We start from the raw sequence: 18950 nt of genomic DNA on the forward strand, positions 1-18950 counted from the left end.
TATGAATTAGCATGTTATTAGCATGATTCTAGTATGAATTAGCATGTTATTAGCATGATTGTAGTATGAATTAGCATGTTACTAGCATGATTCTAGTATGAATTAGCATGTCACATAGCATGCTTAGGTGGTTGCTAGGGTATTCTGAGTGGTTGCTAAGTCGTTGCTAGGCAGTTGCTAGGGTGTCCTGAGTGGTTGCTAGGTGGCTGCTAAGATGTTGCTAGAGTGTTGCTAGGTGGTTGCTATGGTGTTCTGAGTGGTTGCTAGGTTGTTGCTAGGCAGTTGCTAGGGTGCTCTGATTGGTTGCTAGGTGGTTGCTAAGGTCTTGCTAGGCGGTTGCTAGGGTGTTCTAAGTGGTTGCTAGGTTGTTGCTAAGGTGTTGTTAGGTGGTTGCTAGGGTGTTCTGAGTGGTTGCTAGGTGGTTGCTAAGGTGTTGCTAGGTGGTTGCTAAGGAGTCCTAAGTGGTTGCTAGGTGGTTGCTAAGGTGTTGCTAGGTGGTTGCTAGGGTGTTCTGAGTGGTTGCTAAGGCGTTGCTAGGCGGTTGCTAGGGTGTCCTGAGTGGTTGCTAGGTGGTTGCTAAGGTGTTGCTAGGTGGTTGCTAGGGTGTCCTGAGTGGTTGCTTGGTGGTTGCTAAGGCGTTGCTAGGCGGTTGCTAGGGTGTTCTGACTGGTTGCTAGGTGGTTGCTAAGGTGTTGCTAGGCGGTTGATAAGGTGTCCCAAGTGGTTGCTAGGTGGTTGCTAAGGTGTTGCTATGTGGTTGCTAGGGTATTCTGAGTGGTTGCTAAGGCGTTGCTAGGCCGTTGCTAGGGTGTCCTGAGTGGTCGCTAGGCCCTTACTAAGGCATTACTAGGCCGTTGCTAGGTGGTTGCTAGGCGGTTGCTAGGGTAATTTGGGTGGTTGCTAGGCAGTTGCTAGGGTACCCTGGTTGGTTACTAGGCAAGCCTTACATACATGCTTGATAAAACATTTATACTTAGTAAGCATTTCTAGCAAGTTACAGTACTTGGCTAGTCAATATTAGCATGTAGCTAATCACTGCTAGCATGTGTAGCATTTAGGAAGTTCCAATTGCTAGCATGAGTCAAACGAGCCAATCTCCAAGTCTCTACGATGTTCTGATGCTGAGATATAGCTGTTGATGAATGGTTGCTAGGGTACTCTGTTTTGTTGCTATGGGCGAGGTTACAGAGTGCACTTGAATGTGGTTGGCTGTCTAAGTCAAATGAACCAACCCCCATGTCTCTATGACACTGCTATGCAAAGATATGCATCTTGGCCTATTTTAATGGAAGTCTATGGAATCAATTTGGGGGCGTGGCTTGTGAGCTTCATTATCATATTGAGATGCTCATTGGTTGTCTGAGTCAGATGAGCCATCCCCCAAGTCAATAGGACACTGCTGAGCAAAGATATGCATGTAGGCCAGTTATTAACATGAGTCTAGTATGAATTAGCATGTTACTAGCATGATTCTTGTACAAATTAGCATGTCATTAGCATGTTTCCAGTATGAGTTAGCATGTCATTAGCATGATTAGCATATGAGTAGCATGTTGCTAGCATGATTGGCATGTCATTAGCATGTTAGAATTATAAGCATTTGATAGCACAGCTAATTACATTCTATAGGACAGTTGCTAGGGTGCAGTATGTGGTAGTTAGGGGTGTGGCTAGAAAGTTAAAAGGCCATCAGTGATTGGCTGCTGGCTAGATTGAGTTAAATGAGCTCAGCCATTAGTCTCTATGACAGTCTGATGCAGAGTTATGAGCTCACAAAGTTTGATCCCATGTTAAGTCAATGAGAGTTTTTTGTAATGGAAGTCTACGGGACAGTTGCTAGGGTGCAGTATGTGGTAGTTAGGGGTGTGGCTAGAAAGTTAAAAGCTCATCAGTTATTGGCAGTTTGGTAGTCTGAGTTAAATGAGCTCAGCCATTAGTCTGTATGACAGTCTGATGTAGAGTTATGAGCTAACAAAGTTTGATCCCATGTTAAGTCAATGAGAGTCTTTTGAATGGAAGTCTACGGGACAGTTGCTAGGGTGCAGTATGTGGTAGTTAGGGGAGTGGCTAGAAAGTTAAAAGCTCATCAGTTATTGGCATTTTGGTAGTCGGAGTTAAATGAGCTCAGCCATTAGTCTGTAGAACAGTCTGATTCAGAGTTATGAGCTCACAAAGTTTGATCCCATGTTAAGTCAATGAGAGTCTATTGAATGGAAGTCTATGGGACAGTTACTAGGGTCCAAAAGTGGTTGCTAGGGCGTGGCTAGAAAGTTTAAAGGTGATCAGTCATTGGCAGTTTGATAGTCTGAGTTAAATGAGCCCAGTTAGAAGTCTGTGCAACAGTCTGACGCAGAGTTATGAGGTCACAAAGTTTGATCCAATGTTAAGTCTATGGGATTTTTCCGACAGTCCCGGGACGTTTTTCGGAAAACCGAAAGTCGGATCAGTCGGAAAAGATATAGCATAAAGAGTCAGACCAGTTTGGAGGTCTGGTGTGAGTTTGGTGGTAATAGTTTGAAAGTTCAAGGAGCAGATAGATTTTGAATTTTAGTCTCAGAAGAAGAATAATAAATAAAAATAATAATAATAAGTTTAAATAGCATAACAGTAGGTTGGCTTTGACAAGCCAGCCTAATAATAATAAGTTTAAGTGAGATAACAGTATGTTGGCTTTTCAAGCCACCATAATAAAACAAATAAGACTTTCTCTTGAAGAAAAAAAAAATCCTTGCTCTGTTAAACATCATTTGGGAAATATTTTTAAAAAGTTTTTTTAAAAAAATCAAAGGGGGGCTAATACTTTGGACTTCAACTGTATATTGAATGGAATATAGATGTATATTCAATATTAAAACATGCATTTATATTTTATCATAAATGTTTTTATATACTTATTTTTTTACATAAATGTTTTTTAATTAAAATAATTACACTTTTGCATGATATTTTCAAAGGATTTATACATATAATGTATATATATATACATATATATATATATATATATATATATATATATATATATATATATATATATATATATATATATATAAATATATAAATATATATATATATATATTTGTGTGGTTGTGTGTGTGTATTGTATATTTTCAATAGATGTAAACAGCATTCATAAAAACTAAATGATATTATTTAGCTATATCAAAAGAAAATGATACACATGGTCAAAAATATCTCATAATCAGCCATATCAAGTTTGCTCCTTTAAATTCAACTATTTTTCTTAAATGCCAATGAAAAGCCTCTTTAACCTTTATTTTAAATCCTCCAGAGCTATAATGACCCGGGTGATGTGAAGGCGTCCCAAGCCTCTCAGATGCTTGGGCCCAAGCCACCAGTGTTCTCCGGAGCAGGCCAGACTCATCCAGGTCTCTACATGGCTCCTCCCTACCACCAGCAGCCAGGACTCAGTTCCCATCTGCCCCCAATGCAGCCAGGCTTGTCCCGAGGTGGAGCATCCCGGCCTGGAGCAGTGAGCATGAGCAGCATGACTGGATCGTCTCCTCCACCACTGCAGATCAGCCCACCGTTACACCAGCACCTCAGTCTCCACCACCAGCAGCAGCAGCAGCAGATCGGCAGCCACACATTGGCCCTGCACTCGCCATCCATGGCCCAGGTTAGATATAACGCTCATCCTGATGCAGTTCTGTCTTCATTTATTCAGGACTACAGATGTTTGAGTACTAATCAAATGTTTGAGAGGAGTGTGTATTTAAGATAATAAAACGTAATACTTCTATTTAAGATTGCATTAAATTAATCAAAAATAATTTTTAAATATATTTATATGTATATGTATAAAAGTGCGTCTTTTTAGAATATTCATTAAACTATTTATCAAAAAGGTAAAAAAGTATATAATAAATAAATAAATAAAGTGTTTGAGAAGAGTGTATTTAAAGCATTCAAAAACTAATCAATAAATCTATTAAAGGGTGCATTAAATTAATTAAAAATTAAATTAAGTATTGCAAATCTTTTATATATGGCTTTCTTAGGACATTCATTAAACTGAATACTTGGGAGAGTATTTAAGAACTGTAAAAAATATATATTAACACCTCAACTGAAAGGTGCTTTAAATGATCAAAAGTGGCATTAAATTAAAGTTTTTTAAAATATCCATCACATTATTTATAATAAATTGTTTAAAAGTGACATTAAAGATGTTTAATATGTTAGATTCATTGATTTTTTTTAAAAAAAAAAGCTTTTCTTTGGAACATTGATTGAGCTATTCATCAAAAACAAAAAGTCCAAAAACAAACAGAAAAACACTTTTTATATTTACTCGTTTATATTTATTTGTATTACTTTTAGTTTTTTCTTTTAGGTGAATATTTGATATTTCAATGTATGCTTTATGTAAACTTATAATGAACAATATTTGTACAGCTTTCATAAATTTTAGTTCAACGTGCTTTTTTATATTAATTATTGCACTGACTTGACATGAACTAACAATAAAAGATCTTATTTCCATTAACTAGCATTATCAAAGATGAGCAAATATTGTAATAAATGTATTTGTTCATTGTTTGTTTCGTTTGATAAATACTTTAACTAGCATTAATAATAGCAGCTTTATTGTAAAGTGTTATCAATTATTATTTTAGTTTAAAGAAAGAAAGAAAGAAAGAAAGACAGAAAGAAAGAAAGAAAGAAAGAAAGAAAGAAAGAAAGAAAGAAAGAAAGAAAGAAAGTAATTAATTACACAGACTTTAAAAAGTAAATGGGTGTTTTGATTGATTGATTGAGTAGTTGATTGAGTGGTTGATTGATTGATTACCATAGCGCCAAAATACATTTATTCTTTCATTCATTTATTTTCTTGTCGGCTTAGTCCCTTTATTAATCCGAGGTCGCCACAGCGGAATGAACCGCCAACTTATCCAGCAAGTTTTTTACGCAGCGGATACCCTTCCAGCCGCAACCCATCTCTGGGAAACATCCACACACACACTCTTATACACTACGGACAATTTAGCCAACCCAATTCACCTGTACCACATGTCTTTGGACTGTGGGGGAAACCGGAGCACCCGGAGGAAACCAGCAAACTCCACACAGAAACGCCAACTGAGCCGAGGTTCGAACCAGCTACCCAGCGACCTTTTTGCTGTTAGGCGAACGTGCTACCCACTGCGCCACTGCCTCGCCCAAAATACATTTAAGATAAATATGTTTGTTGGTGTGCATCGAAAGACTTGAATAAATTACTGTTTTCAAACAAAGTTCAATTTATATTTATATTTATATAGAAATTAAATGTAAACAATTCGTCCTTTCGGCAATTTGACCATTTAGTCAGTTCTAAATCAATAAAATCAAGTTGATTGTAATAAATTTTTTCTTTTAACATAAAATATTCTGGCAGCAAAATAGTTTGTGAGCTTTAGTTTACATTGAGTTTAATCCAGAGAGACACATTAGGTCAGGCCAATTTCACACAAGTATTGCTTGTGTGCTAATCTCTTATACTCATAACCCACCTTGTCTGATATTTCTCAAATCTATTCTATATATATATATATATATATATATATATATATATATATATATATATATATATATATATATATATATATATATATATAGATGCATATATAAATACATATATGTGTGTATGAATGTGAGAGTAAAAGAAGTGCTGTTTATGCAGCAGATGTTGCACCGTTTCATTTTTCATCATTTCCGGCCCCTTCAGCCTATCTCTCGCGCCAGCGAATGAGGTCAAGAGAGGAACCATTAATATCTGCCAGCTTGTTTTATGTCCACACCGTGCAAAAAAAATCCCAGCATATCACACAGACAGATTTTCAATTTTCTCTCTGTAATAAACAGATGCATTAGGATTTGGATGTGACTTAAGGTTGCACCAAAAAAAAAAAAATCTCACATTGAGATTGATGAATACATCAGTGTGGAAGACAAAACGCCTCAGCTATCTGATGAAAACAGTTTTTCAGACTGGGCCGAAGGAAATGAAATTAGTTCTCTGCTAAAGTGTATAGGAGGAGAAAGCTGTTTTTTGAGGACGCAGACAACAGAAAAGCAAAGAAAGCAAATAAACCCGTTCACACACAAACCAAGAAAAAAAAATCTAATTAAAAGAGAAAACGACCTCTTTTGATATCACATCCACCATGTTTATTGCCTCTCCTGCTTCACCACGTGAGGAGGTAGAGGGAGTTTCAACTGCAGTGCCATGTTAAACACTCATCCTCATTATTAGCATCAGCGCTAATTAAACCCTCGTTCCTCTTATAAAGATCTCAAGCAGCGGCTGTTACAAAAAGGTTTGAAGCGTGAGTCTCCATACACTCACTAGCTATGTTTCCATCCAAAGATGCAAATTAAACTTATGTAAAAAAAAAAATTAATATCACATAAAACATTAAACACAAAGTCTAAAGTTAGCATCAATATTAGCATGGATAATGTAAGGCATAAACTGGCATCAAATATCAAAAAAGAAGAATTAGCCACAGAAGGAGAAGTCACGCTGGGCCTTTTTCTTATATAATAAACTACTTGTGCCTCTGAAGGTGAAGACAAAACGCAATAAACAGCCATTTTTTTAAACGCAGCCACTCAAGACTGTTGTGGAGGTAATAATACCAAACCACTTTGATAATGGAGCTAAGGGATTATAGAATAACCAAATCAGCATTGCAGATGTGGGCTGTCCACTGCTTTGTCCATTAATGGCGTCCCTTTTTGCCCATTTACATTATAAAATGTTATGCTAGGTCGCTGGTTTGAGTCTCAGCTGAGTCAATTGGCATTTCTGTGTGGAGTTTGCATGTTCTCCCCGTGTTGGCGTGGGCTCCCTCCGGGTGCTCTAAATTTCCCCTACAGTCGAAAGACATGCAGTATATGTGAACTGAATTAACTAAATTGGCCGTAGTGTATGAGTGTGTGTGTGAGCGTGTATGGATATTTCCTACTGGTTTGCAGGAACAGAATTTGCTGTGTAAAACATACGCTGGATAAGATTGATAAAGGGACTAAACCGAAGGACAATTAATGAATGAATGAAGGTTGGAAATATGTACTTTAGCCTACATTTTTGTGGAAAACACAAAAACGTACTTCAAAATATTGTACAGTTGACTGCATTTATAGATAAAATGATTGCTGTGGCATAGTATTATACCAACAATGTTTGTTCCTTTTCACACTAATGGTCTTTAAAGAGCCATAGTATTGACATTAATTATAATTTGTAATCAATTACAATCACCTCACTATTCTGTGTCCATGTGTGCAACTTTTCTGGAATGATCAGATCAGTAGCTCAGTTTGTACAGTGTTGTACAGAACGCTCAGGTTTAAGTTAAGCCGCCTTTCCACTGCACACAACATTTGGACATGACTGTCGGAATACGCCCCCTTGTGGCAGTCGCACAGTATTTTCAGTTCTGACGTGCACCATGGGAGAGAAGCTGTTCTTGCAATGTCCGAAATAAAGGAGTGCAAAAGCAAGAGCCATTATTCTCTGTGCGTTCACAGTGGTTGAATGAATGAATGAATAAATATCGGAAACTCATAGACCGCTGAAAATATTGGAGGGAATGTGGAGACAACATTAAAAAGTTCTATTTTTATTACTATATTTCTTACATTTATAAACAGAAGTGTTTTTGTTAGTTTGTTTTGTTTTGTTCCGGTTTGTCGTGTGCAGTGGAAAGGAGGCTTTAGGGCTAGGCCGATATCATATCGCAATACAATTTATGTTGATAACGATTATTAGCTTCTGGACATTTTTACTCAATATTGATTCTAAGAGCCAATCACACAGCAGAAATATGCAACAACAGGTGTCTACAATTGTGTTAATATTACAAGTGGTGCTCGCTGCAGAGCCATTTGAGGAGAGCTGAGCTCCAGCGGGGGGGAGCTTAAGCTTGAGCTCCACCTTTTTTGCACTTCTTCTACGCGTGATGTCACTGGGGGTAGGGTTAGGGGTGGGGTTGGTGTACGCATTAAAACAGCTTACAGGAGGAGGAGCGACAGCTCATGCTCCCCCTCGCTGGAGCTCAGCTCTCCTCAAATGGCTCTGCAGCGAGCACCCTCTCTAATATTAGAGATTCACTGAAATTTTGGTTGAAATTATCTGCCAAAAATAAGTCATGCTGCATCACTCAGTATTGTTTAGCGTGCTCGTTTCACTTTCCCGCTAGCTGTTCACTTTCGCATCAGCAGTATCTACCTTCATGGTTTGTTTACTCTTTTTAAACTGGAAGCATTAACTACTTATATCAAACTATATGTTGTTATTGTGAAATATAGAAAATAATTATTGAGATTGCATTTTTGCCATATTGCCCAGCCCTAGTTTGAGTCCTGTAAAGCATTGTTTCAAAAAAGAAGTCAAATGAATGTAAAATAAAGGTAAAACCAGGTGATCTAAAAGGTCTCACCATCTAATCAATGTGTGCAAGATTGTGTCTCTGAATCATATAACGAAACACTTCCTAGGTAATGTAATTCAGATTCATAATGTAATCAAAGCCCTCTACTGGATTTGTCATCTAAAACGTGCAAATAAATGTAAATGGAGCAATGTAATTTATGCCTTGTGAAGATGTAGCCCGAGGCCCATTTTCCAGAGAACCTGGGTTGCTTTTTTTAATGTTTCTGCTGGAATTTATTTAGTAAATGTGTTTCCATTGTAGTTTATGCTTACTTTTTCTTATCTTTTAAAAAGTTTGTCCTACTCATTTGTGTGGATCTATTTTGTATGGGCACTTGCGGAATGTATGCACATCTTGGTATTTTCTTCAAGATTTTTTCATGCCATAGTTGAAAATGTGCTTAAAAATAGGTGTATGAAAAAATACTGAGAGACAGAGTATAACGCTAAATAAAAGTTAAAAATTAAAATTCTGTTTCACCTTCGCTGGTTTTAAACCTTGGGTAGCATGACTTTTTTACAGCAAAAAAACTTGAGTCTCAGCTGGGTCAGTGTGGCATTTCTGTGTGGAGTTTGCTTGTTCTCCTCATGTTCACTTGGGTTTTGCTCTGGGTGATCCGGTTTCCCCCACAGTCCAAAGACATGCAGTATAGGTGAATGAATAGGCCAAATTGGCAATAGTGAATGTGTGAGAGTGTGTATGGATGTTTCCCAGTGTTGGGTTGCGGCTGGAAGGGCCTCCGCTGCGTAAAAAATTTGCTTGATAAGTTGGCGGTTCATTCCGCTGTGGCAACCCCTGATTAATCAAGTGACTAAGCTGAAAAGAAAATGAATGAATGAAGAAGATATTTTGAAAAACACTGGAAACCTGTAGCCATTGACTTCCATAGTATTTGTTCTTCCTACGGCCAATGGTTACAGGTTTTTAGCTTTCTTCAAACTATCTTCCTTTGTGTTCAACAGAGTTAAGAAACTCGTAAATGTTTGTAACCACTTGAGGATGGTACATTTTTAATTTTTGGGTGAACTATCTCTTTAAGAGTAACGTGTTGATCCACTTCATGTCTTAATAGGCCTGAGTTGTGCTGGAACTTCAGTGGGATTGAGATGAGGTTGTAATGAGGTCCTAATGAATAGCACCCTTGTGTCTGCGAGCTCTTTATGAGATGAGCATCAGCTGGAAGGCAGGACTGACTGCTGCTGGAGGGAAGGAGAGGGCGGAGAATCACATTGTCTTGGGGTAAACAGGGATTAGCTTCATAAAGAGAGATGAATCAGGTGGTCAGGAGAACAGGTGACATGCTATCCAGTGACAGCGGTTTGATCTTTTGCCGAGGGATCTGTTTGAATTACGTCGCCATGTATTGATGAGACCCGAAAAACATATTTCCAATTCAAACTGTTGCTGCAAAAAAAAAAAAGAAGAAAGTTTGCCGTGCACATTTGAATATGAAAGAACCCATTGTTGTAAGTTTCTCTTCCTGTGCCTGCTGGGAATTCTGGGAAACGTTGTATTTAAAAGAGCAACTACTTGATTGAATTTCATGTGCTTCTTTTTTATCACTGCTCGGCAGGAAAATTAACTATTGCTGTGGATGATCATCGTTGTCGTCAGGCAAAAAAAAAAAAGTGTCTAATTTTCATGCAGATTATAGTGTGAATTTGTCTGAAGTCCAATTTTAGATTACCACAGGGCTCCTTGTATAGCTGTGTCAATCTCACGGAGGAGAGTACGAATGCTTAAACTTGGCTTTTCTCTCCTCCGTTTGGGGAGTTCTTAAGCCTGTTCCGCAGATCCTGCCTTTATGGGAGAGTTTTTAAATCCAAAGGGGAGTAATAATCCTCGTTCATTTTTGCATATTTGTGGAGAGCAAACAAAAACGCCAGTTCAACTTTTTCGGTGAGCCGAGGCGGGCTGGGGGGAGGGGGGCGGTGTTGGGATGGGGGGGTGTGGGGACACAAAGGGGCAGATGGAGCCTTTGTGATCGAATGAAGGAGAAGAATTTGAGGAACAATTCATGAATAGGTAGAATCTCTGGAGGGGGAAAAAAACGCAGCCACCTGCTGTCTTGCTCTTTCAGGCAGATTCTCTTGTGTACCACTGAGATTAACTTCCTTTTCACATGCAGTCTTTCTTAGGCTAAGAACAGAGAAGAAGTCTTCAAATTAGAATATCTGCTTGGTTTATTTTTCGTCTCTACCCCCACCAGCCTCGCCGAATGCAGTTCCTCATTAATGCTCATTTGAGGCTCCTTGCTTTACACTGTCATCGTGTCCACTTCAGATGGCGTAGGATGTTTGCTGAAATTAGACGGGACGAGTTGCTTTGTGCTTTGCTCTGGTTTCCTCATGAGGCGAATATGATTCAATAAATGAAATAAGAGGGACAGTTATCCAGACTGTAACCCGTCACAATGGGACACATCACCCAAATTTGAAAATCATATTCAAAGCGAGCTTTAATAATGACATTCTAACAGTCAGTATATCATAATAGCACTCTGAGGTTTGTTACAGGCTGTCGTAGACTAACTCACCGTTGTGAACTGTATGCCAAAGCTGGGTGGACTTCTCTGAATGTAAGAAGGCATATGCCCTATGTTCAAGTGAAATTAATCATTTGTCTGTTCCCCGGGTTGAAACTGAAATGCCTTTAGTCATGCTGCCCCCCCTCGTCATGGAATACTCTTCAGTCTGAACTAAAAATGTCTGAGCTCATCCCAATTAAATCATTTCGCTCTATCCTTTATAACAAACAGCAACAGTCCATTTCTCAACTTTTGTGTTTTTAACATGTTTTAATGTGGTAAAGCTGAATAACTAAACTGTATTTTTTTATTATCTTTACTTTATTATTAATATTATTATTATCATTATTTTATTTTTTTATTTTTTTCATAAGTCTTGGCCAGGTCACTCTTGTAAATGAGATCTTGATCACAACGTTTTTTTTTTTTACCTGGTTAAATAAAGAATGTCATCAATGACCAATGCGTACTGTATATAATAAATGATACATTTTACTGTTCAAAAGTGTTAAAACCTTCTATTTCTGTGTAATCACTATCCAAAATATGTTTTTCTTAATACTTTAAACACTAAACATGCATTAAACTGATCAGAAATCATCGTTAAGACATGTATAAAAATGTATTAAGCAGCACAATGCAGCTGATCAGCATGTTCTAATGATTTCTAAATGATCATGTGACACTGAAGACTGAAGTAATGATTACCATAAGAAAGCATTAAAAATGTCATCATAAACGTCTCTAATGTTTGGAATGAATTTCAGTTCAGGCTTCAGAACAGAAAAAAGCTCATCAAAAATATGAACATTCATTTTATATAGTTAAAAATATCAACACAGCATAGAAGAACTCAAATAAATGCCTGAATTTAGCTTTTTGCTATTTCTTGAATATTGTGCTGAAATAATTTAGTCTGGCACAAACATATTATATAACAATTCCATTTAGCTTCTCTCACCTCTGTGGCTCTGCGAGATCTAATATGTGATCTGCTATTGTGTTCTCCTTCTCAGGGTTTCCCCCTTCAGGCAGAGTATCAGAGCATGGTAAATGTCACATCCTCCGCCGGACCTGGTCTCTCCCCCTCAATGGACTACCGCACCGGCTGCAGGAATGGACCGACCCAGGGCCTGGAATGGTCCCCTGACTACTGCGGCAACGGGTGAGCAGACAGGTCAATCTTTGGTCCAATCCCAAATGGCAGTCCAACCCCTATCAGTCAATGTACAATGGCCCATGTTCATTCAATTCACAAGACCATAGGGTGTCCCATTCATCAGGTTTTGTCTTCAAAGAGTGCACGCGTACGGGCCCTGTTTGGGACCGCTTGTATCGTCAATGCTCAATACTTGTAAACAGCAGTCTAAGAAGCATTTCTACAAAAAACAAACAAAGAATAGTAGCTTAGCTACATATTAAGTAGCTTTACAGTGGCTCAGCTACTTAGGGTACACTACATAGCGACTACTATTTTTAGTCGTTGAGGTGCAGTGACCCCTGCTAGGGGTTTGCGTCTTTAATAAACTGACAGTTCGCTTTCATTAAAAAATAAGAATAATTAATTAATCCATTTAAAACAGTCCCTTAAAAGTGACGTTGCATCTTCAGTTTTGCACTCAGACATGCTTTGCATTCACACTACAAGTGTAGTGCGCCAAAGCCCAACCGAACTACACTTTGGCACACCTCTTTTAACCAGGCCAGGGCTGGCCAACTGAACCGTGCCTGGTCCCGATTCGGAGCTCTCACATTTGTCAAGTGAACCGAGAAACGCGCCTGGGCATGGTTTGGATAGCATAGTGTGAATGCACCCTTAGTATACAATGTAACTTCCTGTAGCTAGCTACTTTTTTCTGTCAAGTAGCTTGACATCAGCTATATTAAATTTCATGAAACTGCAATGGTCTGAATGATCTGCTTGTTAAATCACACATTTCATGGTTTTACATTTATTTATTTAGTAGCAACAGTTCAAATGTTCAGTCCATTCTAGTCAGAGCTTAATTTGTGAATTGCAAGTTCCTGGAACAGATCGGGGTAAAGGATAAAGAGGGGTGACGAAGGATGAAAGTGAAGAGCGGGGGGTTGTCACAGATGAAAGTGAAGAGGGTTGGGAAGTTGTGGAAGAAAGTGAAAGTGAACAGCGGACAGAGAAGGAAGGCGATTGAGGAGGGGGATCGGTAAAAATTAGGTGCCGGATCCGATTTCAGGGGTGCCAGATCACAAATTACAAATTAAGCCCTAATTCTGATAGTTGGCAGTTAGCCTTGTAACTTGTGACGTTACAATAGAATTTCTTAACAAAATGGAGCCATATGTCACTTTGTTTTTTAGAAAATGCTGCATTGTGCTTAATCTAAGTTCATTATGTTGTTATTGTAGTGCTACAATTGTTGTAGACTTTTTTTTTTGTAGAAAATTGTATAATAAAACATTAAGCTTTGACTTTTTAATTATGCACTGTTTTAAGTAGCAAATATTTTACTTAAAATTAACATTTATTGATGCTTTTGTAATAGACGGCTTAAAAAGTAGCTTAAGTGTAACTAGCTTACAGTGCAACTTGCACTTTACAGTGCAATTACAGTGTGACTTTATAGAAGTTGACTGTAGTTTGCTCTTAGCTTATCTACTTTTCCTGAAAAGTAGTTTGTAGATTATCAAGCTAGTTTTATAGTAGCTTTCCTAAAGCCTAATTCACACTACGAGCAACTCGCAGCGGCAAAAAGACAAGCCATCATTCGTTTCATTGGAAAGTGAGCGACTTCCGACGACCTCCGTCTATGCGAGCATCAGCAACCATTGGCGACTGTTGGCCACCAGGTGGGCGTATCGAGCAATGCGACAAAGTTGAGAATTTTTCAACTTTATGCAAATGAAGAGCGACTTTCTTGAGTGACAGCCAATAGGAGCACCAGTAGAGCTCATGTGATCCTCTCTCAGCTTGCTCAGAGGCCGTTGTATTCTCTGTGCTGTAGACCTACACAGACCTGCTTTTGCAGCAGGTCACCTCTCAGAGCGACATGCAGCTACAAAGTCACTGCTAATGTGAATGATGCTGGTGCCATTTGGGATTGGGCCGCATTCGTTAATGCCAATTTCTGCCACCGCCATTTTGACTTACTTTTATTTCTCTCCCCAACAGGTCTCTGCAGAGGGATAAAGCCCTGTACCTGACCTGATCCACATGTTCAACCTCACGCTCCTTCACGCTCACAGGACCAAGGCAGTTCCTCATCCCAGTACAGCTATTCAGGGCCTGAGAGTTCAGGCCTTCTTTTAGACTAGACTCAATCCACGCATCAGCTATACAACATTTGAATGTTTTCTTTCTCATGGCTCACTTTAGTGCACCCTATCGTGGTGGCTTTGGAATTTGTATCTCCTTCTAGCTTCTGACATTCAGACATTTTGGATCTTTAAAATAGAGTTTAAATCATCGAAAGCATGAACATGTAAATTATATGCTAAAAATTTGTTTAAATGCAATCACCTCTCTAATGATATTGACTTTTTAACACCCTCCTATTGTTCCGCGTCCTCGTTGCGTACCTAATAAGAGGCCGTGTATGGAAACCCCCTGTAGACGTGCGTTTTATTGGAGATTGCTTATGGTTTTTAAGACATTGCGTAGGTCAATTTGCAGGAAGGTTGTGTCAATCCATCGGTTTCTAAGCACTTACCGCTGCGTGTCGGAGACTCCAAGCTCTCACTGACAAGCGGCGGAACGAAAACCAAAACAGAACTTCTTTTTTTGTGTGTGTGTACAAAGAGGAAAAAAAAAATCGCAATGTGAAAAAAAGCCACAAATAAAGAATGCAAATGATATGACTCCTGCGTCTCGCTCCGCTCCTCCTTTACGCCCTTTCTCGTCGTATCATTCTTCCTCTCTGTAATGATCTTTTCTAGTCAACTGCCTTAGAAACAGAGTTCTGTTGTAAGTATAAAAACAGGAACGTTATGAACGGCCGGATGGGCTGTTTCCCACAGCCCTCGTTTCAAGCTGTAAATAGAATCTGTGTTACTCCTAGAGTATAAGAATTCAGCTTCTTCTTCTTCTTTTTTTTTTCTAGTAACAATGTGATTTTGAATTGGACCACACCAGTTCGTTTAAAACTCGAAAAGGGATAATTAGCCAAGAGGGGTCATTTCTTGGCAAGTCGCTGTTGATTAGACCGACAAAAGAGACTAAAGACGTATTCTTTCCCCAAGTTTAAGGTTGATGGCATCAACCAGCGAGGTAGCATGAAATGATCTGTTAGGGAAAGTGCTAAAGAAAAGTTTATTTTGTATTACGCAAAATACTTCTTTTGTATCACTTCTGGCATATTGATTAATGTCATCCAAATTATGTGTAAGAAACTGTCAGATGCTTATATGGTGTTAATTAGAAGAAACAGTGGCAGATTGGAGAGTTGCTGTATAACCCTGGCATATGGCTGATCATTTACTATTCCTCTACACTGTGTCTATATGAGATCTTTTTATGGTACTTGTTTGCGCCTATTTATGAAGGAAAAAAAAAATAACTGTAGGTGTTTTTTGAGTAATTATGTTAGAGTTCCAGGGATGTTTTTCTGTTCATTTGTTTTGACAGAATTGATCCAGGCAACAATGTGAATAATTCTTATTTAGTTTTTATTGTGTTTGAAAATAAATAAAGGCAAACCTGCATTTTTGTGCAGTAATTAATCAGCGAGTGTCACGAGTGTTTTATTACCAGGAATTCAGGGCTAAATATTTGTATTCAGTGTTTTCTGAAACATTTATAACCTCGTAATTCCACTGGCAGAGAAAGGTCAGTCTTAAGTTTATGTATAATGAACGCTAATTCTCTTCCTCGCTCATATCTCATAACTGGGTCACAGGGCTGTTGATACAGAGTGTAATAATAACAATTCATTTTCCAACCATGAACACAGCGTAAATAAACCTCGCAATGTCAAAAGCACATTCCTGCCTCACCATACGGCTTTTCTAGACTAATTCACATAAGCATTTTCACATTAAACTCACTCTAAATGGTTTCTTGGTGTCATTTAAGTCACTTCATACCTTTAATAGTTTACTTCATACAACTGAATATTGTCTTTAAAACTACAGTAGTAGCATTAGGTTACTATTTTAAATGTGCAAATAAAACCTAGAAATCCTAACAAATAACAAAATATGTTTAATATACAGCTATATAAAAATAAGAAGCCTTAAAACCAGCCTAGGCTGGTTGACTGGTTTTAGTTGGCCAACCAGCCTGGTTTTAGAGGGTTTTTGGCCATTTCCAAGCTTCCTTTTTAAACTGAGGTACTCGAAACTGGCCACATCAATGAGGCTTTTGGAATGAAGAAATTAAAAAAAAATACAACTGAATGAGCAGGGAAGTTGCTTGATGAGAAAGGCACATCGCTATGCTCTAAACCCTTCAGATGGACCTCATAGGGATGAGCCAATATGAAGGTAACTGGGTAAATCAGTCTCTACTAGAATGCATGTTTCCTGCGGTCTTGTAATTGAGGAACAGCCAATGAATATATGCGTTGCATTTCAAACAGGACATATCGCCCTCCGAAAGCACTTCTATACATACAAACACTTGGTTTGAAATGACACTTCAATATGGCTGTCATTTTTGGCCATTTCTAAGCTGATTTTCAGCCATTTCCAGCCTGGTCTTAGCTGGTCAGGCTGGGAGATGACCAGCTAAAATCAGCTTGACCAGCCTAGACAGCCTGGAAGCCCAGCCCAAACCAGGCTGGTTTAGCTGGTTTTAGCTGGGCATTTTCCAGCCTGACCAGGCTGGAAACGGCTGGAAACCAGCCTGGAACTGGCCAAAACTCTTCTAAAACCAGGCTAATCGACCAGCTAAAACCAGCCAACCAGTTTAGGCTGGTTTAAGCTGTTGTTTTCCAGCAGGGATTTGAAAATTCAAAAGAAAAGAGTAAAGAAAATGAATGTTTGGTAGAATATAAAATGACAACATTTGTTATTCTGAACAACTGTCATTTTCTGTGACAGAAAGGATCTAAATGACAATATTTTCATCAGACATTTCTAGAATTTTCAAGTGATCTCCTAATTGTTCCATAACTGCATGGGGTTAAGAAAAGGTTTGGCTCATGTTATTTGCACTTAGTTATGCATAATTTGTTATTAATAAAGTAGTAAGTACTACAGTGAGTAGACAAAACAAGAACAATAAAGTAAAAGTTACTTCACACTTAAATACTAGCATGCTACATACTAAACTCGAGTAATGCAATAGCCTACTTGTCCTAGCAAAATTATCTAATCGCTGTTTTTTATTGTTGGCCATTAAATTGAATTGACTGAACGTAGAAGGTTAATTATTAAACCTTGAGAATCTGCAATCATCAATTGTTGCAAATCAAAAAACAACTGTACAGTTGTTACTGAATTGTCAAGGTAAAGCAATGCCTAATCTTCCTTTTGACCCTAACCACTAATTGAGCAATGTCCAGCATACAGACTTTTTATAGGGGTGTCACTAAAAGCTAAAGATAGATCTCAGTAATTGTCTGTATGTATTCAAGCTAGCTGGCTGTTTTTTGAAAAACTCGTTACATTCGTTGTAATGGAGTTCAGTTTTAGTGATGGCAAAATATTGCCATCTCGTGGCCAAACGCAGAACAACATCAGAGATTGGCGAGATTATAAAGAGTTCCACAGGTCTGTGTAACAAATAATACTCATATATGTTTTTCCACCGTCAAATGGAGATTCGTGGTCCAGGTAAAACAGTTTTGCTGACAGGAAAATGGTCGTTATGAGCGACAAAGTGATTTTGTGTTGTGACTAGGAAGGGCTAGCAGATGGAGCAATAGGTGACTAATGTAACCCTGCCTGATCCTTATCACTTCATCCAAAACAAAGAGAGAGAACAGCCGAAACAAGCCCTTTTCTGCATAGACAGCATACGAAACACTCCTACACACAAACTCATTTCATTTTAAATCACCATCAGTTCTCACCAAATGTATAATAGTTAGGCTTCTGTACTCGTGAAATGTATCCTGGACAACACAAAAATGTTGCTGTTGCCATAAACTGTTAAGGAGATTATGATCAATGTTGACTCGTGCTTCCCAGGCTCTTTGTGTAAATAAACATGTTAAAACAATAAGCCAAACCTGGCAAGCTTGCAGTGGGTGATTTAACCACTGTGTAATAAAAAGAAGGGGGTGTGAGCGGGGTTAAAATATGATTTTTTTTCTCTTAATAAGTCTGCAAGTGTTTGTTTAAAAATACAGCAAATAGTGTTATTGTGAAGTATTATTACAGTTTAAAAGTTTATTTAAATATATTTAATACAAATTAATTTAAGAAAAAGATACACAAGAAACAGTCACAGGTTTCCCCCAAGCTCTCAATTTCCAAAAACACAACAGTTCTCTCTTTATATGAAAATGTATAGTTTGGTAATGGTTACAAAACAAACAAATGCTCTTTTTTTTTTTTACAATATTTAGCTAAAATAATAAATGTTTAAATTAAAATCAAATTAAATTCACATTTTGGTCCCTTAAATTTCAATTTTGTGTCTGGGGAAACCCTAATAGCAGATAGATGATTTGAGTAATCTTTGTCATTTTTATCGTAAGACGTGCCAAAACCATGATTTCAACTAATTGTAGTGCTTTAGGGTAAAACCTAATTAAATTCATGAATGGCATATTAATGTTTGAAAGCAATGTTTGTAGAATTGCTTGGGATTTCAGGGAATTGGTAATAATAATAATAATAACAACAACAACAACAACAACAACAACAATAATAGCAAATAAAATATACCAACATAAAATGCAATCAATCAAACAGTATAAATACAATAATATGTATAATAAATATAAAATTACATCATTTCAATCATCTTCCCCTTGTTAAAACCATTTGTCCATTTATTTACTTCTAAAATTGTTATCAAATTAATGTTGTGTCCTACATTTTCCTCGGTTCACGAAAGT

At 37.9% G+C, this 18950-nt stretch overlaps 1 protein-coding gene across 14 annotated transcripts in view; it reads left to right on the plus strand.

Annotated features, from left to right (window-relative positions):
* tox (thymocyte selection-associated high mobility group box) overlaps positions 1-15666 on the plus strand; it is a 222955-nt gene extending 207289 nt beyond the window's left edge. For 13 of the 14 annotated variants that reach the window (XM_073920269.1, XM_073920264.1, XM_073920278.1 and 10 more), the window contains 3 exons: positions 3290-3637; positions 11985-12133; positions 14117-15666. In XM_073920269.1, the coding sequence (XP_073776370.1) occupies positions 3290-3637; positions 11985-12133; positions 14117-14153 (534 nt within the window). In that variant the 3' untranslated portion in view covers positions 14154-15666. The remainder of the gene's footprint in view (positions 1-3289; positions 3638-11984; positions 12134-14116) is intronic. The other variant, NM_001256694.1, reaches the window with a different exon arrangement.
* The last annotated feature ends 3284 nt before the right edge of the window (positions 15667-18950 follow it).

The sequence above is a fragment of the Danio rerio genome, chromosome 2 (genome assembly GCF_049306965.1).
Source record: "Danio rerio strain Tuebingen ecotype United States chromosome 2, GRCz12tu, whole genome shotgun sequence".
Lineage (NCBI taxonomy): Eukaryota > Metazoa > Chordata > Actinopteri > Cypriniformes > Danionidae > Danio > Danio rerio.